The sequence below is a fragment of the Cavia porcellus genome, unplaced genomic scaffold (genome assembly GCF_034190915.1).
Source record: "Cavia porcellus strain 051 isolate PalLab524CR breed Dunkin Hartley unplaced genomic scaffold, mCavPor4.1 scaffold_2, whole genome shotgun sequence".
Lineage (NCBI taxonomy): Eukaryota > Metazoa > Chordata > Mammalia > Rodentia > Caviidae > Cavia > Cavia porcellus.
In genome coordinates this window covers 64,599,187-64,616,565 of record NW_026947485.1, presented here as the reverse complement: position 1 = coordinate 64,616,565, position 17,379 = coordinate 64,599,187, and the positions used below count along the sequence as shown (strand labels likewise).

Below are 17,379 nucleotides of genomic sequence, written 5' to 3'. Positions count from 1 at the left end.
AAGATTGTACCATCCCCAAAATTAAAGAACGTGGAATACACAGGACAATGTATCTCACATGACACCCATTATTTCTGCAGGGCAGCTGTTCTTAAACTTTTTTTGTTCCTGGTGAAATTTCCAGGTCACTTGGTTCACACTCATTCTGACACACCTAAATTTAAGAACCACTGCATAAAGAAAACTTCTTGCAGGTAATATGTAATTTTCAAGCTATAGTCCTTCTGCTCTCATCAGAAAAGCAAACTGAGTACCACATGGCAAACTCATCAAAAATGTTTATCATCAATCTTTCTTGGGTACTACTGAAATAAAAGATTCCAGAAGGAAAATCTTTTTTTAAAAAGCAAGGAGAGTTAAATAAGTTTTCTAGACGAATGAAACCTTAAGTTGATCGAGGAAGTCACTAAAGACAGTGGTCTTCAACGTGGAGGACATATAATCAGATGCATTCTGAAATGCCTTCTATTAATCACTGTTTTTAACTTTTTTATCTTGGAATTATTATACAACTATACATCCATGTACTTCTTCTAGGTCAGTAACCATTAGTAGCATGCTCAAATACTTTTTGTAGAAGGAAAGCCAGTGCCTAGAACAAGCTGTGAGGATGCTGCAGAAGAACAAGGTCTGGACACCAAGGAGGAATCAGCAGTTGCAATGGAAAAGAAGAGAGAAGTTAGCACAAACAAGGAGGCATCACAAGGGCTGATACAGGACAATCTGGTTACTATCCCTCTGTCATCCCAGACCTAGCAGCTTGGAGTTAAAACCTCTCGTTCCAGCATCTGGAGATGCTTTCACATCCTGACAACAGGTCTTCCCCTAGTAAAGCCTATGAAGTATATTCCTACTTCAAGTTGCCCATCTTAAACTAATCTCCCAGAAATTTTATGCAGAAATGAGAGCTACCGAAGAGAAAAGGTCCCTTTAATAACGATAGTAATATTTATAAAACAAATGGACATACAGGATGAGAAGGGAGCAAAAGGGTCAAAACTACTCACCTGCCATAAATAACTAGAAACTGGACAAACACATGAAACAACTGTTTTCAGATATTAGACTAGAGGCAGTAAAAACTACAATCCCTGAGGGAGAGAAAAATAACTTAGTTGAGCCCTAGACTGCCCTTGCTTTTTGTTTTCAGGCAATTTCCAGATCACAGGTGCAGGGAGGTGGCACTCAAACAGAAATCTCTTGTCTCAAAGAGTTAAGAAGATGAAGATCAGAATTGAAGGATGAAAAGGCTGAGGTGGTTAAAAATTTCGAGACAGAGTACTGGAGGGAATAAAAGGCTACCCAGAATAAAAATTCAAGAAATGACATGGAAACTATTGAAATCTTGGCTGAATATCAAATTGCATGTGGAACTATGTGATACCAAGGAAAAAAGAGTTTTCTGAGGAAAGATCGTGAAGAAGTTGTAAGCTGAATGATGCTTAGATCTCACAAGAAGAATCAAATTTTCAGCTTTCTACCAGCCAAAGAAAAAACAAAAGAGTAATGTCTTATTACTAGAGCTAAGCTAATAAGTAAAGCTGTACTGTATTTCATCTCTAATAATAATACACTAAGCAATGGCAGGCTTAAACTGAATGATAAATAGCTTTACTGCCTATGAGAACAAAATCTAACACTTTTTAAAAAAGAACAAAGTCCAGCAGTTATCAATGTAATATTCATGACATCTGGTATTCAATTTAAAAATTATTAGAACATGTAGATTCATACAAGTAAATGTGGCCCATAACCACAAGAGAAAAATCAGTCAACAGAAGTAGACTTAGAAATGACAGACCTTATGTAACGGTAGAAAAAGACACTGAAGCAATTATTATAAAATAAATATGCTCAAAGTCTTAAAGGAAAGTAAATGCAAAATGAGGGAAAAGGGAAATACGAAAAAAGAAACAGGACAGGTATCAAGGTAGACTACATGCTGAACAAAATTTAGAAAGGACTAAAATCATACATGAGTCATTCTCTGATTAGAACAGATTTAAACAGAAAGGTACTTGAAAAAGCCACCACATATTTAGAAATTTAAAAATCTATAGGTCAAAGAAGAAATTAGTTTTCAAAGGATTAAAATATTTTGCACTGAAAAATAGCATCAGTGTATCAAAATATGTAAGAAGAAAATAAAACTCAAATGTTTACATTAAAAGATATAAAAATTTACGTTAAGAAGCTAAAGATGATTTAAGTTCAACCCAGTGAGCAGGACAAAGAAATAAAGAACAATATCAATTTGAGCAAACAAAAGAGGAAACTAATAAAACCAAAACTGGTTTAACAGAATAAAATTGATGCAATTCCATCTGTTTTATCAAAAAGAAAGAAAAAACATACAAATTACCAACAACAGGAATGACAGAGGGGACTACAGACATTTGAAAGACAAAAAAGAACTTACACTAGTAAACATATACTAGTAAACCTGAAAATACAAAACACTCTTGAGAATTACAAATTATAAAAAGGAAAACCATAGACCACTATCATTCATGAATGCAGATGCAAAAATTCTGTGCAAAATCTTAGCAATATTAAAAAAAGTATATCCTGACCAACTGGTATTTATCTCCAGAATATGATTGGTTCATCTTTCAAAATTCAATCAATACAATTCACAGCACATTAACAGAATAAAAGAATAATCAGGTAATAGATTCAATAATGCAGCAAACTGTGGTATAAGCTCTTGTGTGGCGAACAGAAGATCGTGGGTTTGATCCTCAGTACCAAAAAAAAAAAAGTAATAATGCAGCAAAAAACCTGACAAAACAGCCACCACCCAATCATGATTAAAGTTCGGTAAACAAAGTTATGTTGGAACTTGTTGAATATACTCAAGGACATCCAGGCAAACCTAAAACTAGCAACATACTTATGGGCAAATGATGGAATATTATTGGAAACAGACAAAACTATTAGCTCTTAGCACTTTTATTAAACACTGTACTGAGGTTCTGACCACTGCAGAAAAGCTAGTGTAGAAGAGCAAGAAAAGTAAACAAAAATAAGAATATTGGGGGGAAAAACCAAATGTATTCGCAAACAATGTGGCCATGTATATAAAAATACTAAGGAACGTAAAAAAGCTATCAGACTGATACTTAAATTTTTCAGGTCACTATATAAAAAGTCAATATACAAAAGACTGAATGTCTATATACTTACAATGAAGACTCTGAAATTGCCATTTACAATAGCATTAAAACTGGGCATGATGGTTATTGCCCAGTCATGCCTGCAATCTCAGTATTCAAGAGGTGGAGGGAAGAGGATCACTGAGAGTTTGAGACCAGCCTGGGCTACAAAGTGAGCTCAAGATCAGCCCGAACTGTATAAGCGAGACTCTGTCTCAAAAAACCCAAAAAACTCAACAGCACTGGAAAACATTAAATGCATAGGGACAACTTAACAAAATACAAACAAGACTTTCACATTAAAAGCTACACAACAAAGATAAATATAGAGAATATACCACATTCATTATCAGAATTCTCAATAATGTTAATATTAATACCTCCTCCCCAATTAATTGTTTAAATATTATCCCAATCAAAATCTTAGGGAGACTTTGAATTAACAAATTGATTCTCAAATAATGCAAAAATCCAAAGGAACAAGAAAATGCAAAATAATTTTGAAACAGAATGAAGCTGAAGAACTTAAAATACACCTGATTTTAAGATCTACTGTAAAAACTATGTTAATCTAAACACCATGGTGTGTGCATGCTTGTAATCCCAGCAGTTGGGAGGGTGAAGCAGGAGGATCACTGCAAAGTTTGAGGCCAGCATGGACTACAATGTGAGTTCAAGGCCAGGCTGAAATGTAAAGTGAAACCCTGCCTCTAAAAAGACAAAAAAAGAAAAAAAATCAAAACATCACAGGATTGGCATGAAGATAAACAAATCAACAGAACACAACCAAAAGTCCAAAAGTAGGCCCAAATATATATGGCCAACCGATTTTTAGACAAAACTGCCAAGGTAATTCAAAATAAGGAAAGAATAGTCTTTTCAACAAAATGGTTCTAGAATAGTTCAATATTCACATAGGAAAGAAATGAACTTCAACTCTTACCTCAAACTATACATAAAGAATTAACCTGAATGTTAAAAAAAAACAGGAAAAAACAGGAAACAGAAAACAGGAAAAAACAGGAAAAAACAGGAAAAAACAGGAAACAGAAAAAAACAGGAAAAATTCCACATACCCTGCAAGTAAACAAATGTTTTCAGATACAAAAAAAGATGACTAAATTAAAATTTTCTCTTCCACATAAACCATTAAAAAAAGGGGATGATCAAGATATAAAATGAGTATGTACAAATTCTCCAAAATTTGTGTAATTATTATGTATCACAAATATATTGATAAAAGCAAACAAAGAAGAAAATGAAACGCAATGCCAAAGACCTGGAGAAAACACAAACAATACATATGGCTGACAAAGTACTCCAGAATATATAATGAACTCTTACATGCACTAAGGAAATCTAGTTGTTTCAAAGATTGAAACACCTAGATATTTCTCAAAAGAAAATTATCAGAATGGCCAATGAGCAAATGAAAGATATATAACAATTTTAGTCATCCAATTAAAACCACAATTTGGTATCAGTTCATAACTAAACAGAATGTCTAAAATTTACTAAGGGGAAAATACAGAGATACTGCCCAAAATTAAAGGATATGAAACTGATGTTTAGAGACAATATTTAAAATTATTGTATGAAATAAAAATTTTAAAAAGGTAAAAAGTGAAGAAAATAATAGAGGGTAGTAATAATGAGTTAAATCTTCATCTTTCAAAGTAGGAATTCAATAGACATTATCTGAAATAAAGTACCAAGAAACAGGAAACAGCACAGCACTGTATCTAGATTTATGGAGGTAACTACCAGTAACACCAAAAACAAAAGAGTTGAAAGAAGTCATGTATCTGAGTAGTGCTGGGAATATGAATAGTTGGGGCAGAAAGCTTATTTTTTATCATAGGTACCTCTGCACTTTATTAATATTAATGTCATGATAGAAAAAAAAGTCAAGGACGAAAGTACAGATTCTTTAACATTCCTTCCACTAAGATGTGGGGTTTATTGCCTTCCCCTTATATTACTGTTGCTTTGAACTTGCTGGCAACCAACACAATGTGACTGAAGTAATAGCACTTGCCTCCAGGGAGAGATGCTAACTGTCCTAGAAAGGACAAGTATAACCATTTTTAAAAGGGTTTCAAGGACTGGGGATTTAGCTCAGTGGTGTAAGTGCCTGCCTAGCAAGTGCAAGGTCATGAGTACAATCCCAGTACCAAAAAATTTTTTAAAAAAATTAAAAAATAGACTTCAACAGCTTATATTTAACTCTTTAGGGAAACACATATCAGTATTTTTTAAAAATTCATGGTCCAGAAACTGGAAACAGCATCCCCAAATTTCCACCAAAATATCTAAATCAAATCTGCAAAGAATCATATGACCACATAAAATATTACATATCATTTAATATTACTGATATAAAGTTTTTTAATATATTAGTGACAGAAATGGAAGAAGTAGCTTAGAAGGTATATGTATTTCAGGGTCCAATTAATTTACTAATAATCATTAATTCTTCAATAAGTACTAATTCCAGAAACCAATCTATCATAATTATATAACCCCAAAGAGTTTTCAATGTAGTAGAAAAATAAAATATTGGCTAAACTGTGATATAAATTTGCATTTTACTGTCAATAAAATCACTATAAAAATTACTTTTTAACTCACCCAGTCACTTACCTATTAGAATATGGGCCAGGCATTGTTCTAAAAGCTGTAAGCAAAGCAGTGAACAAAACAAACAAGTTTCTGCTCTCACAGAACTTTGTTCTAATGGGAAATAAACAGTCAATACTAATTCACACAAATATTCAACCAATAATCGAGTGCTAGGTATAGTGGGCAATTGTAAGGAGAGAAAATAAAGTCCCAGGAAAGAGTAATCACACAGCTATATCACTTTAACATTTGGGAATTTTAAGAATGACACCCTTGAATTTACTCTTTCACAAGGACTTCTAAACATGGCAGAACTTTCATCTACCTTCAGATCACCATGGTGCAGATACCAAGTCAATGAAGACACCTCAGAGCTATTTCCTGCATCAGATTCTCTCACCTCTTCAGCTCAGCTCCTTGCCTCCCACATTCTTCACTGCTTTTACAGAATGTGTTGTCCTTTCAGATACACAGATAACATTCTAGACCAGTCTCTGCTTAATGATGGCTTCACCTTTTTATCAACTAAAGTGAAACAAAAACCTTTCATACACAAAGATGCTTCTTTTGACCCATCTCAAACCTTGTATTTCCAGGACTGGACTTGGTTCCATAGATTCAACCATACCACACAGTAGTTTTCCTCAAGATCAATCCTATCCATCACTCTTTGTCAGTCAACATTTGAGAAGTGGAGGGTAATGCCTCTGAAAAAGACTTTTTCCCCTTTCAAAATTAGCTGGTACCTCTAAGAACCCAGTTGGCATCAGTTTTAGTCTGACAATCCAGAGGTTAAATAAATAACCACTGATTAAATCCTATTGGGATAAAACATTTGTAATGACTAGCAGGGTGTCACAGCATTTCTTTTGTATCTTAATGTGTAAAGAAGTGTGTCATTTCAAAGGACTCTGTTCTTCCACTTCTTTACGTAATTCACATGCACTTAATTCAGAGACGGCTCTGGGAGTCCTTGCTAACCTAAGTTCAATTCTGTCATTTGGTTTCTGATGGATCAATCAGAAAATATACATCCCATTTTAACCCAAGGTCTTAAGTAACTTCTTTAGTATTTCTACATGGGTGAAATATGTATTACATCATTTAAAATTCCCTGTTTAGAACTACTCTGTCTCTTGCTTTCCACTAACAATGTTTAGATGTACTTCTGAGCCAATATCCATACACATAAAGGTCTGCCTTTGACACGAAATCTCTTTTCTTGTTTTGTCACTGAGTGTGTTAATGTTCCCAATTTAATACTCGCATGCCTTCTAAAAAAAAACATTTAGAAAAGTAAATGTTTTATACTAACCAATAGGAATTTCAAACATAGAAATTATGAGATTTAGCAATAAAAGGAAAGAGAGGACTCACTAGAGATTAATGTCACTGAAAGTGAACAGCTTCCTTGTTGTGTACAGAATTTATTAATGTTTTAAACAGAATACACAGAAGAAAAATTTAAATATCATGACGTAGTTACTCCACAGACAGCCTCAGAAAATAAACAAGGAGAAATTCCAAATGTAAAAATGAATAATTCTGTTTGAAGTTTTGAAATGAGAGAGAGAGAGACATACAGACAGACAGACAGATAGAGAGAGAACCAGCAAAAATCCAACTAATTTCTGAGTTATTTTGAATAATGAAATGCAAAAGAAATCATGGAGCTCCCATGTGTTCTCAGCAGCTTTTATCTACACCCTCTCCCACAGGAAATCCATTAAGCAGTAAGATGCAGCACTGGGTAAACCTGACATCAATTACTAATACCCAGATGAAAGATTATTTTCTATTATAATTATTACCAATCTAATATACATCTTCTCAGAAATACTGTTCAGACCTTCACACAGGGTAGGAGAATCATGCTAACAACCAGTAACACAGGTATCTGTGTACATGACGAAATTATATTAACTACTTGAGGAAAGGGATTGCTTTTATAAATAATTCTCTGCATTTGTATAATGTATGATCCAGTCAGGTACAAAGAGTTGGCATAATTCCTACTCTAGAGTGGAGAAACGGCAGCCAACAGACATTAGGGGTTTACCCAACATCAGAAAGTTAATAAGTAGAGGACTTAGGGTAGAATCAAAGTCTTCTTACTCAGTCAACCAGCAGGTACATTTTTTGAACTTATTGTTATAATAAATTTCAAACCCATATAAATGAAGAGAGACTAGAACAATAAATCTCTCTTAATCAGTCATCAGTCCTTTTGTATTTATACCTCATTTTAAAACAAATGATAGACTTCATACTTTGGGGGGAACATTTTATGATTACTTTTAATCATATTTAGCAAGGAGCTGAATATAGTACACTCTCAATAAATACTTGTTGAGTGCCCAAAACTCCACTCTTATTTTCAGACATCATGATACATTCCTGACTAAAAATACTAAATTCTGAGCTAAAAAATGTCAGGCAGCAACCTAAGAGATACAGCAAGGAATAAGATGATACAATTTCTTCTTTCAGGAACTTTGCATCAATGTGTTCTGCATGTACACACATGAGTGAGTGCACAAACACACCCTAACCGTGTGTTTCTTCAGGAACTGGAATTAGTTCAAGTGGGAATATTACTTCTTAACTAAACCTTCTGGTCTGTATGAGGAACTGGGAATTAATTCAAGTGGGAATAATACTTCTTAAACCTACTGATATGTGACAGTGGAACCCAAATTTTCTGTCCATGCATTATGCGAAGGAGAAGACAAGGCCTGGATGAAAGTTAGAATCATCACATTTTGGTAATTATTAGGAAGATTTTATCTAATTTTGGTTTAATAGTTTTACAACATGGAAAGCCAAAGGAATTAAAATTGAAAGGAAAAAACAAAGGAATTCAAACAAGTGATTTAAATGTATGCACAATACCTTACATTTTTTACATTTTAGAATGTTCAAGTCATTTTCAGCTTTCACTAATACATGTTCATTCTTCATTACAATATGTAGTAAGTCTTACTATATAGTTAACTATGCAAATAAAGCACCAAAACTTTTAAACTGACTTTAATATATAAACCACACAGATTGCAGTTTAAAAAAAGTGAAATACTTTTTAGTATTTTAAATATCATTTCTCAAAAATCTAAAAGTGTAATCCAATGTACAAATCTATGCTCTCTCTTTATTTGACACTCCTTAATATTAACAATCCACAAGTTCCTCCTATTAACTGGATGCCTTTTCTATGATTTCCTTCATTATTTATTAATTTTACTGCTAATAGATGCAGGGTGTAAAGAGAATGATCACAAAACACTCCCTGCCTCAAGAAGTTACAACTGGGTGTATGTAAAAGAGTAGAGAGTCAGAGAGATTAGTCATGGGCTAAAGGAGAGGATTAATATTTTATTTTACATAACACAAAACTAATGTAACAGGGTAGATACATATTAAGTGCCATAAAAGAGGTCCAAAGTTACCAGGGTTAAAAGGCTGCAGAAATGTTATTTAAATGAGCTATTAACTTAATTGCTACTAAGTGTACCACAAGAAGGTGGGATGACACCTTGGTAATGAAGGACAGCTGGCATTTCAACAAGTGGAAAGAGTGGCACATGGAGGAGTCTCAAATGCAAACTTTGAAATCAGTCCAAATTAAAGTCTCAGAGGCAGTGAGAATAAAGGGCATTTGAGGGAAAGGGACAAGTTTGATGGCTCAACGATACATGTAACAAATTTACACAAACAACACCAGAAAACACCATCAAAACCAACACTAGTATTGAAGACAAAGACAGAGTCATGAAAGTTTAAATTATGAAAATGTATTTGATGGCTCTTACTAAGTAAGATTTCACATGAGTATGCTTTAGAATACCCCCAAACCTCCCAAAATCAATGTCACCCCAAGATATCTGCTAATGCTCTGCATTTACCTCCTAAAGAATGGAAAGTGCCCAAATCAGAACCTTATAATTTATCTTGTTCTACTTAATAGCTATAGATACCATGTCATTTAAGTATATAAAAGACAATCTTTGTCTTTAGGTCAGCAAACAGGAAGTCATTAAACTGCAAATACATTTATATCTCCAGGGAGTTTTCAGTATGCAATGATCATTAGTCATTCTGTCCTGCTAAGGCTGGACATAAACTACTGTCTGAACTTTAGCTAAGCTCAATGCATGTAGCTGTGGAGTAAAACAGCTGAGTAAAAATCAAGACATTTTATTTATATTCATAAAACTCCTTCATAAATCAAAATTGACCTTCCCAATTAAAAATTTTCATACTGTGACTTGAATTCTACTAAACTGAATCTTCTCAGAAGGGCAGATAACAGGAATCAATAATTTAAACAGTTACTTAACCACCCCCCACTCCAATTAAATATAGGATGACAGGACTGAGGGGTTAGCTCAGCGGCATAAGCACCTGCCTGGCAAATGTGAGGTGAATTCGATCCCCAGTATCAAACAAAACAAAACAAAAAACCTACAAGATGACCAAAACCCACAACATTTTTTAAATCAATTTTTAAGGCAATATAACAAGAAATATAAAAATGACAATTTTATAAAATTTATTCAATACAAGAACCAACTATTTGAATTGACCCAAGCTATGCTTAGGATAGTCAGCAATAAACAAATATGCTGCCCAAGTGACATTCGGGTAAACTGTTAAGTGGTTAGATTTCAAAGCTGGTAGTTGCCAAAAATTTTAGGCAAACTATATGAAAGGATGGGACAAGAATGTGTAGAATCTCATCTCTAGTGGTCTCTCGGCTTCAAGTGTACAGCTGCACACATGTACAGCGTCCTGCACATGTCTAACAGTGCTCTCACCTAACTTCTCAGATGACAGCAGCTACATGTGCAGCTGATAAAAACAGACCTGGCAAGGCAGTACCTGAACATATTCAACACTACTATCAGTAGCTCTTCTTGCTGGCCACCTGCTGCAGCAGACTCAGCATCTATAAATCATCATTCAAATGCTGACTTTCAGTTGAAATGTTTGTTACCCAGCATGAGTGCCAATTTCAATACTGCCTCCTAGATCTTAGACAAAACCCACCATCACACAAATCACTTTTGCTATTGATTCACCTGGACCCAGATTTCATCTCTGCCATGAGTTAGTAAGGAAACTCGGAATTAACTTATTTCCAGTGAAGACAGAGAAGTTCATTTGAACCTCATGAGAAATACAATGGAGTACTACTCTGCCATAAAGAAGGAGGGAGACATTTCTAGCTAAATGGATGCCCTTTAAGACCATACTTGTAAGTGAAATAAATCAGATGCATGTTTAAATACAGCATTGTTTCTGATGTGAGAAACAGACAGTGTAAGTAAGGGTCAAAATGTACAGGGTCTACTGGGAAATGGGAAGAAAATGTTCAAAGGGGAGCAAGAGAAGAGGAAAGGAAAGAAGGCATAAGAAAAAAAGTAGAAAGAATAAAATAAGAAGCAAAGCAAAGTAAGGAGGGAAGAAGAGTTGAAGCGAGAAGGAAATGGGACAAAAAGCAGCAAGAAATATCATGTACAGGTACAAATTGCCTAAGATGAATGTTATTAATATGCTTATCTAAAATGTACCAACAAAAAATTAAAATTAAAAAAAGAACCAGGAGACAATAAACTTCTGTTGTTTAAAAAAATAGCAATTAATTCATCACAAAACATAAGTAACACATATTTGCTTATAAGTTATGGGTCAAACTTAGAACATTACAGTGTTTACTTCATCAAATGAAATGGAAGGCAGATGCCAGAGTCACGCTGTGATATTTTATTCATCAAACATGCACCAAGCATTTTGATTTTTTCTTATTGTTCTTTGTCTAAAATGAGTAATTACCAAGTTATTTAGATAAAATACTTACATGTGTTATTACTTATAGCTACTGAAATGAAATATAACCCAAATTCTCTAAAAGCAGAAATTAATGTAACAACCATATCTTTTTTTTAACAGCTATACTTCAATGGGACATAGTGTGGTAATCAAGAATTTCCTGCATGAATAATTTCATTTATTCCTGGTAAGTCATTATATTTGTTCATATAGAGTTCACTTTCCCCCAAACTAGCAATGTACTCATTTATCTTCTTCTATCAAACAAAACAAAAATGCCTACTTGCTACTCAGATTTAAGAAAAGGTCGACAATTTTGCAATAGCATGACAAATAAGTTGCTTGACGTTTGGGCTTTAGCTTCCTTTTCCACAATATAAAAAGGCTGAAAGATTTACAAAATGTTTTCTAAACCTGATACCCATGATTTTACAATGAGTAAGTATGTGTAAGTATGGGTTATTTCTGTCTTTAAAAAAAACATTTCTAAGGAATCGTTAATAATGAGGCAATTTTTTTCAAAAATCAAGTAATGTATTGTTACCAAGGAGTCTCTAGATATCATTTACCCAAATCCTAAAAAGGAAAATATCCCCCAAATTTATTCAAGTTTATACAACTTTCCTCCAGGCCATTTTTTCCTTTATCGCATAGAAATTCCATGGTGAAAACAGTTACATAAAAAGTATATAACTGCAAAGTCAAAAATTCAGCATTATGGAGTTCTTTTGCAGGAAGAAAGAATGATCAGAACACCATATGTGAAAATGTTTATATACTAAACAAGCCTGATAAATTGGAACCTTTTCCAGAAACTCTCAGAGAACATACGATGGAACATATTTTTAACATACTGAAATGTAAATGGAGACTTAAAATCCTAATTTTACCAAAAAAGTCCTAGTAAGTATAGCATTTATAGCACTTTTATTCATAAGGATTCCCAAGAACAAACCCAAACACCTGGTTTTACACTGAAGTCAAATAATATGCCACATTTTTTCCTACCCTGTTAATGATTGTTTTTCTACACAGAAGATATTTTTTTCTCTCCTTAAATATATACTATTGAGATTTTTAAGAAAAAAAATAGAAAATTTTCCTTGAAAAATCATTGAGCTACACAACTTTTTCTTTGTTTTCTTTGAGGTTTTTGTTTGTTTTTAAAGCAATGACTATTCTAATAATAGCAACTTACCATATTTAGACATTCAGCTATCACAGGTTTATCCACTGATATGGAATGACCTACAGTGTCTAAAATCAGTATTTGAAGTTGAATTACTGCTACACTAATAAATTAAATACCTGGAGACAACACAGATAATATTTACCAATATCTCACTAAAATGGCACATGATACTATCATGGATAGATTTTACATTGATTAGCTTATTCTTTCAACACAAGCGAACCATCTGATGGGAATAGCCAGGTAACTCCCAACAACAAGCTCCGTGTTTTTTAAGGAGGGCTCTCCTAAATATTTGTTTAATAAAAAGATCTCAGATATTCACATGTATTAGTTACGTGTCAATGCCTAAGATAGAATTTAATCTTTGAAAAGCATTTGATTCTGGTTAGGGTTTTGGTTATCTTGCTTATGCAACTAGCAAATTACTGGTAACTAAATTATTACAAATATTAATTGCTTTGTAAAACTAATTAGGTTAAATTAGCAAAATATGGCAGCTGGAATTTTGAAGGAGACCAAAGAAAGAGGTGTTAGGGGCTGGGGATTTAGCTCAGTGGCATAAGCGCTTGCTTTTCAAGCAGGCAGTCGTGAGTTCGATCCCTGGTACCGATAAAAACAAAAAAAGACCAAAAAAAAAGGAGGTGTTCATCCCATTACTTGGAAAGTTGTACAAGTGTAAAGATTTCTGACTTGCTCACATGTATAGCCTCAGCTTTTAAAAAAATCTGGCACATGGTAAATCCTCAATAAATATTTGGTAAATAAACAAGGTGGCTGATAAAACATGTAGTATTTTATCTCTATACATGTGTTTTAGTAGAGGATAGAAAACAGAACTCATTTGTGGAATTCAGAAGCTCCAATATAAGTTCACACTGAAATCCGACTCTGGCAAAGGGGCTAGAATTTGGGATTACCAACTGTAAAATACGAGTAAATTTACATCCCAGACACTGTTTGGCTGACCAAGCATGGGCCTGGGAGACATCAAGAGCAGGTAAGCAAAAATTCCAAGTCCTTATCCTTGTGCATGTATGCGGTACCCGTGCCAGCAATAACAAGCTAGTTTTTCTGGCAAACTCATTGAAATTAAAACAAAACCAATATGTTCATTGTTCTTCAAGCTTAGGGTTTAGCTATCTGTGAGGATGGCCTGTAATTATTATCAATTACTTCTAATTTGAAGGTATTTAAAAAGGTACCCACCCTTCTAAGCAACTTTTAAAGAACAAAGAATAATGGGGCTGGAGATTCAGCTCAATGGCACAAGTGCCTGCCTTACAAGCAAGCAGTCATGAGTTCAATACCTGGTGCCCCCCACCCCAAAAAAAGAACAAGCAATAAGACTTGAATTTATCCTAGAAAAGCCAACAAATCACAGGTTCAGGGCCCAACTTTGACACTCTCCCTTGGAAGGAAAAGAACTGTCATTTGTACTTGACTTCCTGACCATGCCTGAAATAATATGAGCCACCTCTCAAATCTGGAATGCCTAGTCTGGCCAAGAAAGTCATGGGGGCAGTGGTTGCCCCAGGCAGAGGCAAAAGAAACAGGAAGAAAGCAAAGTGGGAATGGAGATTGGTAGCTCATGAGGGTGACCTCATCAATAACTTCCTCAAGTGTCGCTGGATTTCAGGACATATGACTTGATAGCCTTTTCCTGACAAACTTCAAGCTAGTTATACTCGATTAAGTACCTTCTTAGTTCCAAAGCCTGTGGTATCTGGGTTTGAACATGATTCATTCCATAAACTTTGGGCTTTAAATGATAGCATTACACAGGGTGCCTCTGCAAAAGCCCCTGATTGGGACATTATTTTATTTATTTATGACCCTTAATTGGACACTTTATAGATAAAAAAAAATAAAAAAGAAGTTTGGTCTTAAAAACTGTAGTGGAATTCATCCTCTCAGAAGAGTTTCAATGCTTTCTCTGGGAAGAGTTTCAGTGCTTTCTCTGAGAAAATAACTAAATGTACCCTCCCTTTTCCCCTCCATTATCACAAAGATATTCCCCTCAAAATGGTTGTTATTTTTCCACAAATGTACACACACAAACAGTCATCTATTGCTTTCATATAAAATTTCATCTTCCATTCTGTCAGTCTCTTTATCTTTTGCTCCCCCACTTGTAATTAGCTAGAACAGAGGTACAATGAGTCCTATATTTACAGCCTTTTCTACCTTATTTACGTATTTAGGGTTCTTTTGCTGCCTTATAGCCTAAGTTTAATTGTGTTGGGAACAAAGCATCACACAAATCACCCAGCCTAGGATAAGAGAAGACAAGTTAAAACCTCCCAGGAAGATTCTGTAGACAGTTGGTCTCTCTAAGTCTACAAAGCGCTTGGTATTTCAAAGGTCAGTCTTGAGTCTCTCCATGTTGATGAGTAACGTTAAATTGTTTTGACTTTTTACAAAAATATTTAGCTGTTCTTATTTACATAATTTCATCTACAGCACCCACAGTAGCCATGTGCTTGAACAGAATTCCTAGATGGCGGAGAAGACAGGAACAAGATCCCAAGATCTTTTTCCAACACAGTACCGAGCTGAGAAAGGTTAAATCACAGCCCATTTTCTGTGGATTCTTTTTCGACTTCAAACTATGTAGCTATGTTCCTCTGTTTTAAAGAAGACAACACAACAACACAATGAAGAAATTCCAGGATTACTAAGAAAACATAATTATCCTAAATTACTTTAACACTGGTTTCTACACACAGGAGAGACTGTGGACTGCTTCCTCTCCAACCCCTTGCATAAAACCTCCAAGGAAAGGAAGGGCAGAATCTAAAGACACCACATCTCCAACTCACATCAAAGCCTTAGGTGAAGTAGTCTAAGGACAGTGTCAGCCCAGCCAGATGAAGTAATTCAAACAACTACTAGTTTTGTAAGGCACTTTTAAAACGACGCTGTCAACGCTGGGCTTCAACACTGAAACTCCTTAACTCTCAAAACTCATTCTTTTTTATGAAACTTCAATTAAAAAAAGAAACCACGAGTATGATTGGCAAACATATGTTTCTGCATTTTCTTAAGCCTTACAACTGGGCTCCACCCTTCAAGTTCCCTTCTTAGTAATTACCACACCGCAACCTGCTACATCTCTCAGTCCCTCAAAATTCCCCCCAAGATAAGGAAAAAAGTACTCAGGGGAATGCGGGGGACACCTCAAATTGGCTGATTCCGTCCCTAAAAGGCAGCCAACTGGCCCGAGCTCCTTCGGGGAGGGCAGGGGGAAAACGCTTTGGTGTTGCCAGGCGGTGGGGGAGCCGGCGTAGATCGCTTTCGCCCAGGTCTTCCTTGCTGATTGGCAAGGTCACTGGGGTCCAGCTGGGGGGGCTCCGTCTGGTCAACGTGTGGCAGCAGGCCTCCCCTGCCGCCTCCTGCCTAGCACTTTCCGGACCGGAGGCTCGCGGCCGGCCTCCCCCGGCGCTCGGCACCAGACGGCGCGGGCGCGGTTCCCACTCACCTGACCACGTTGGGGTGCTCGAAGGTCTCCAGGTGCCTCAGCACCGCCACCTCGCGGATGGTGGAGAGCGGCATGCCCTCCTCGCCGGTCTGCACCCGCACGCGCTTCAGTGCCACGAATCGGCCTCCGTTCTTCAGGTCACGGGCCTTGAACACTTTCCCATAGGCGCCCTCCCCGATCTCGGCCACGCACTCATACTGCTGGTCGGCGCGGCTCAGGCCGTCCTTCTCCATGCCGCCTGGCGCGGCGCCGCGGGGTCGGACGGGGTGCGCTTGCTTGGTTCCCTTCTCCGGGACTCCCGGAGCTCGGTCTCGCTCTCCCTTCGCCCCGGCCGGCACGACCGCTGGAGCTCGCGCGGCCGCTGAGGCTGGCTGGAGCGACCTCCCGGCGGGCTGGCGCAACCTCGGTGCCGCAGCCGCGAAACTCCGCCTGCCGAGTCGCCGCCGCGGAGGAGCGCGCCGATCCCTCCTCTTCCCTCCCCAAAGCGAAGTCCTCTACACAGACACCGACGCGATCACACAGTCTCTGCCCCAGCGTGTCTCCATCCACGATCTCCGCACCTAAAAGAGGAGACAAGAGGACGAGAAGAAAGTGTAATCAGACATCCCAGACGCCCCACGCGGGGTTCCTCCAACTCCCCTCCTCCTCCGGCTCGAAGCTCCCCACGCAAACCTCCACGCGCTCCGGCCCTCTCCCAAGCCGCCGAAGCCTGCCTGGTTTCTCGTTACTTTTCTTTCCCTGCAGGGCTGGAGCCGTCTTCGCGCGGAGAGGCGGCAGGGGCCCCTCGGGGATGAGCGCGCCGCGCGGGACGCAGTGGAACGGGAGGGGGCGTGCCGAGCAGCCCAGAGTGTGCCGGGAGCGCGGGGGAGGGGAGGCGCCGGGCACGTCAATGTCACGGATTCATATTTATACCTTGATGATCGCCGGCGCTGCTGCCCTCCTCCCCTCCAGAGCCGGGACGTGCAAGGAGAGACTCGCGGGGGCGACGACCAGGGGTCAAGCACCTTCTGGCGTGGAGGGACTGTGGGCTTACTGGTGTGATGCTGCAGAATGTGGATGGGGGACCCTGTAACCCGATGCTGGAAGTATGCAACAAGGGG

The 17,379-nt window shown here is 37.2% G+C and overlaps 1 protein-coding gene across 2 annotated transcripts in view; it reads right to left on the bottom strand.

The window, feature by feature from the left end:
• Positions 1-16,658, bottom strand: part of Cdk6 (cyclin dependent kinase 6) — a 235,538-nt gene extending 218,880 nt beyond the window's left edge. For both annotated transcript variants that reach the window (XM_003475102.5, XM_063242755.1), the window contains exon 1: positions 16,280-16,658. In XM_003475102.5, the coding sequence (XP_003475150.1) occupies positions 16,280-16,512 (233 nt within the window). In that variant the 5' untranslated portion in view covers positions 16,513-16,658. The remainder of the gene's footprint in view (positions 1-16,279) is intronic.
• Positions 16,659-17,379: the final 721 nt, after the last annotated feature.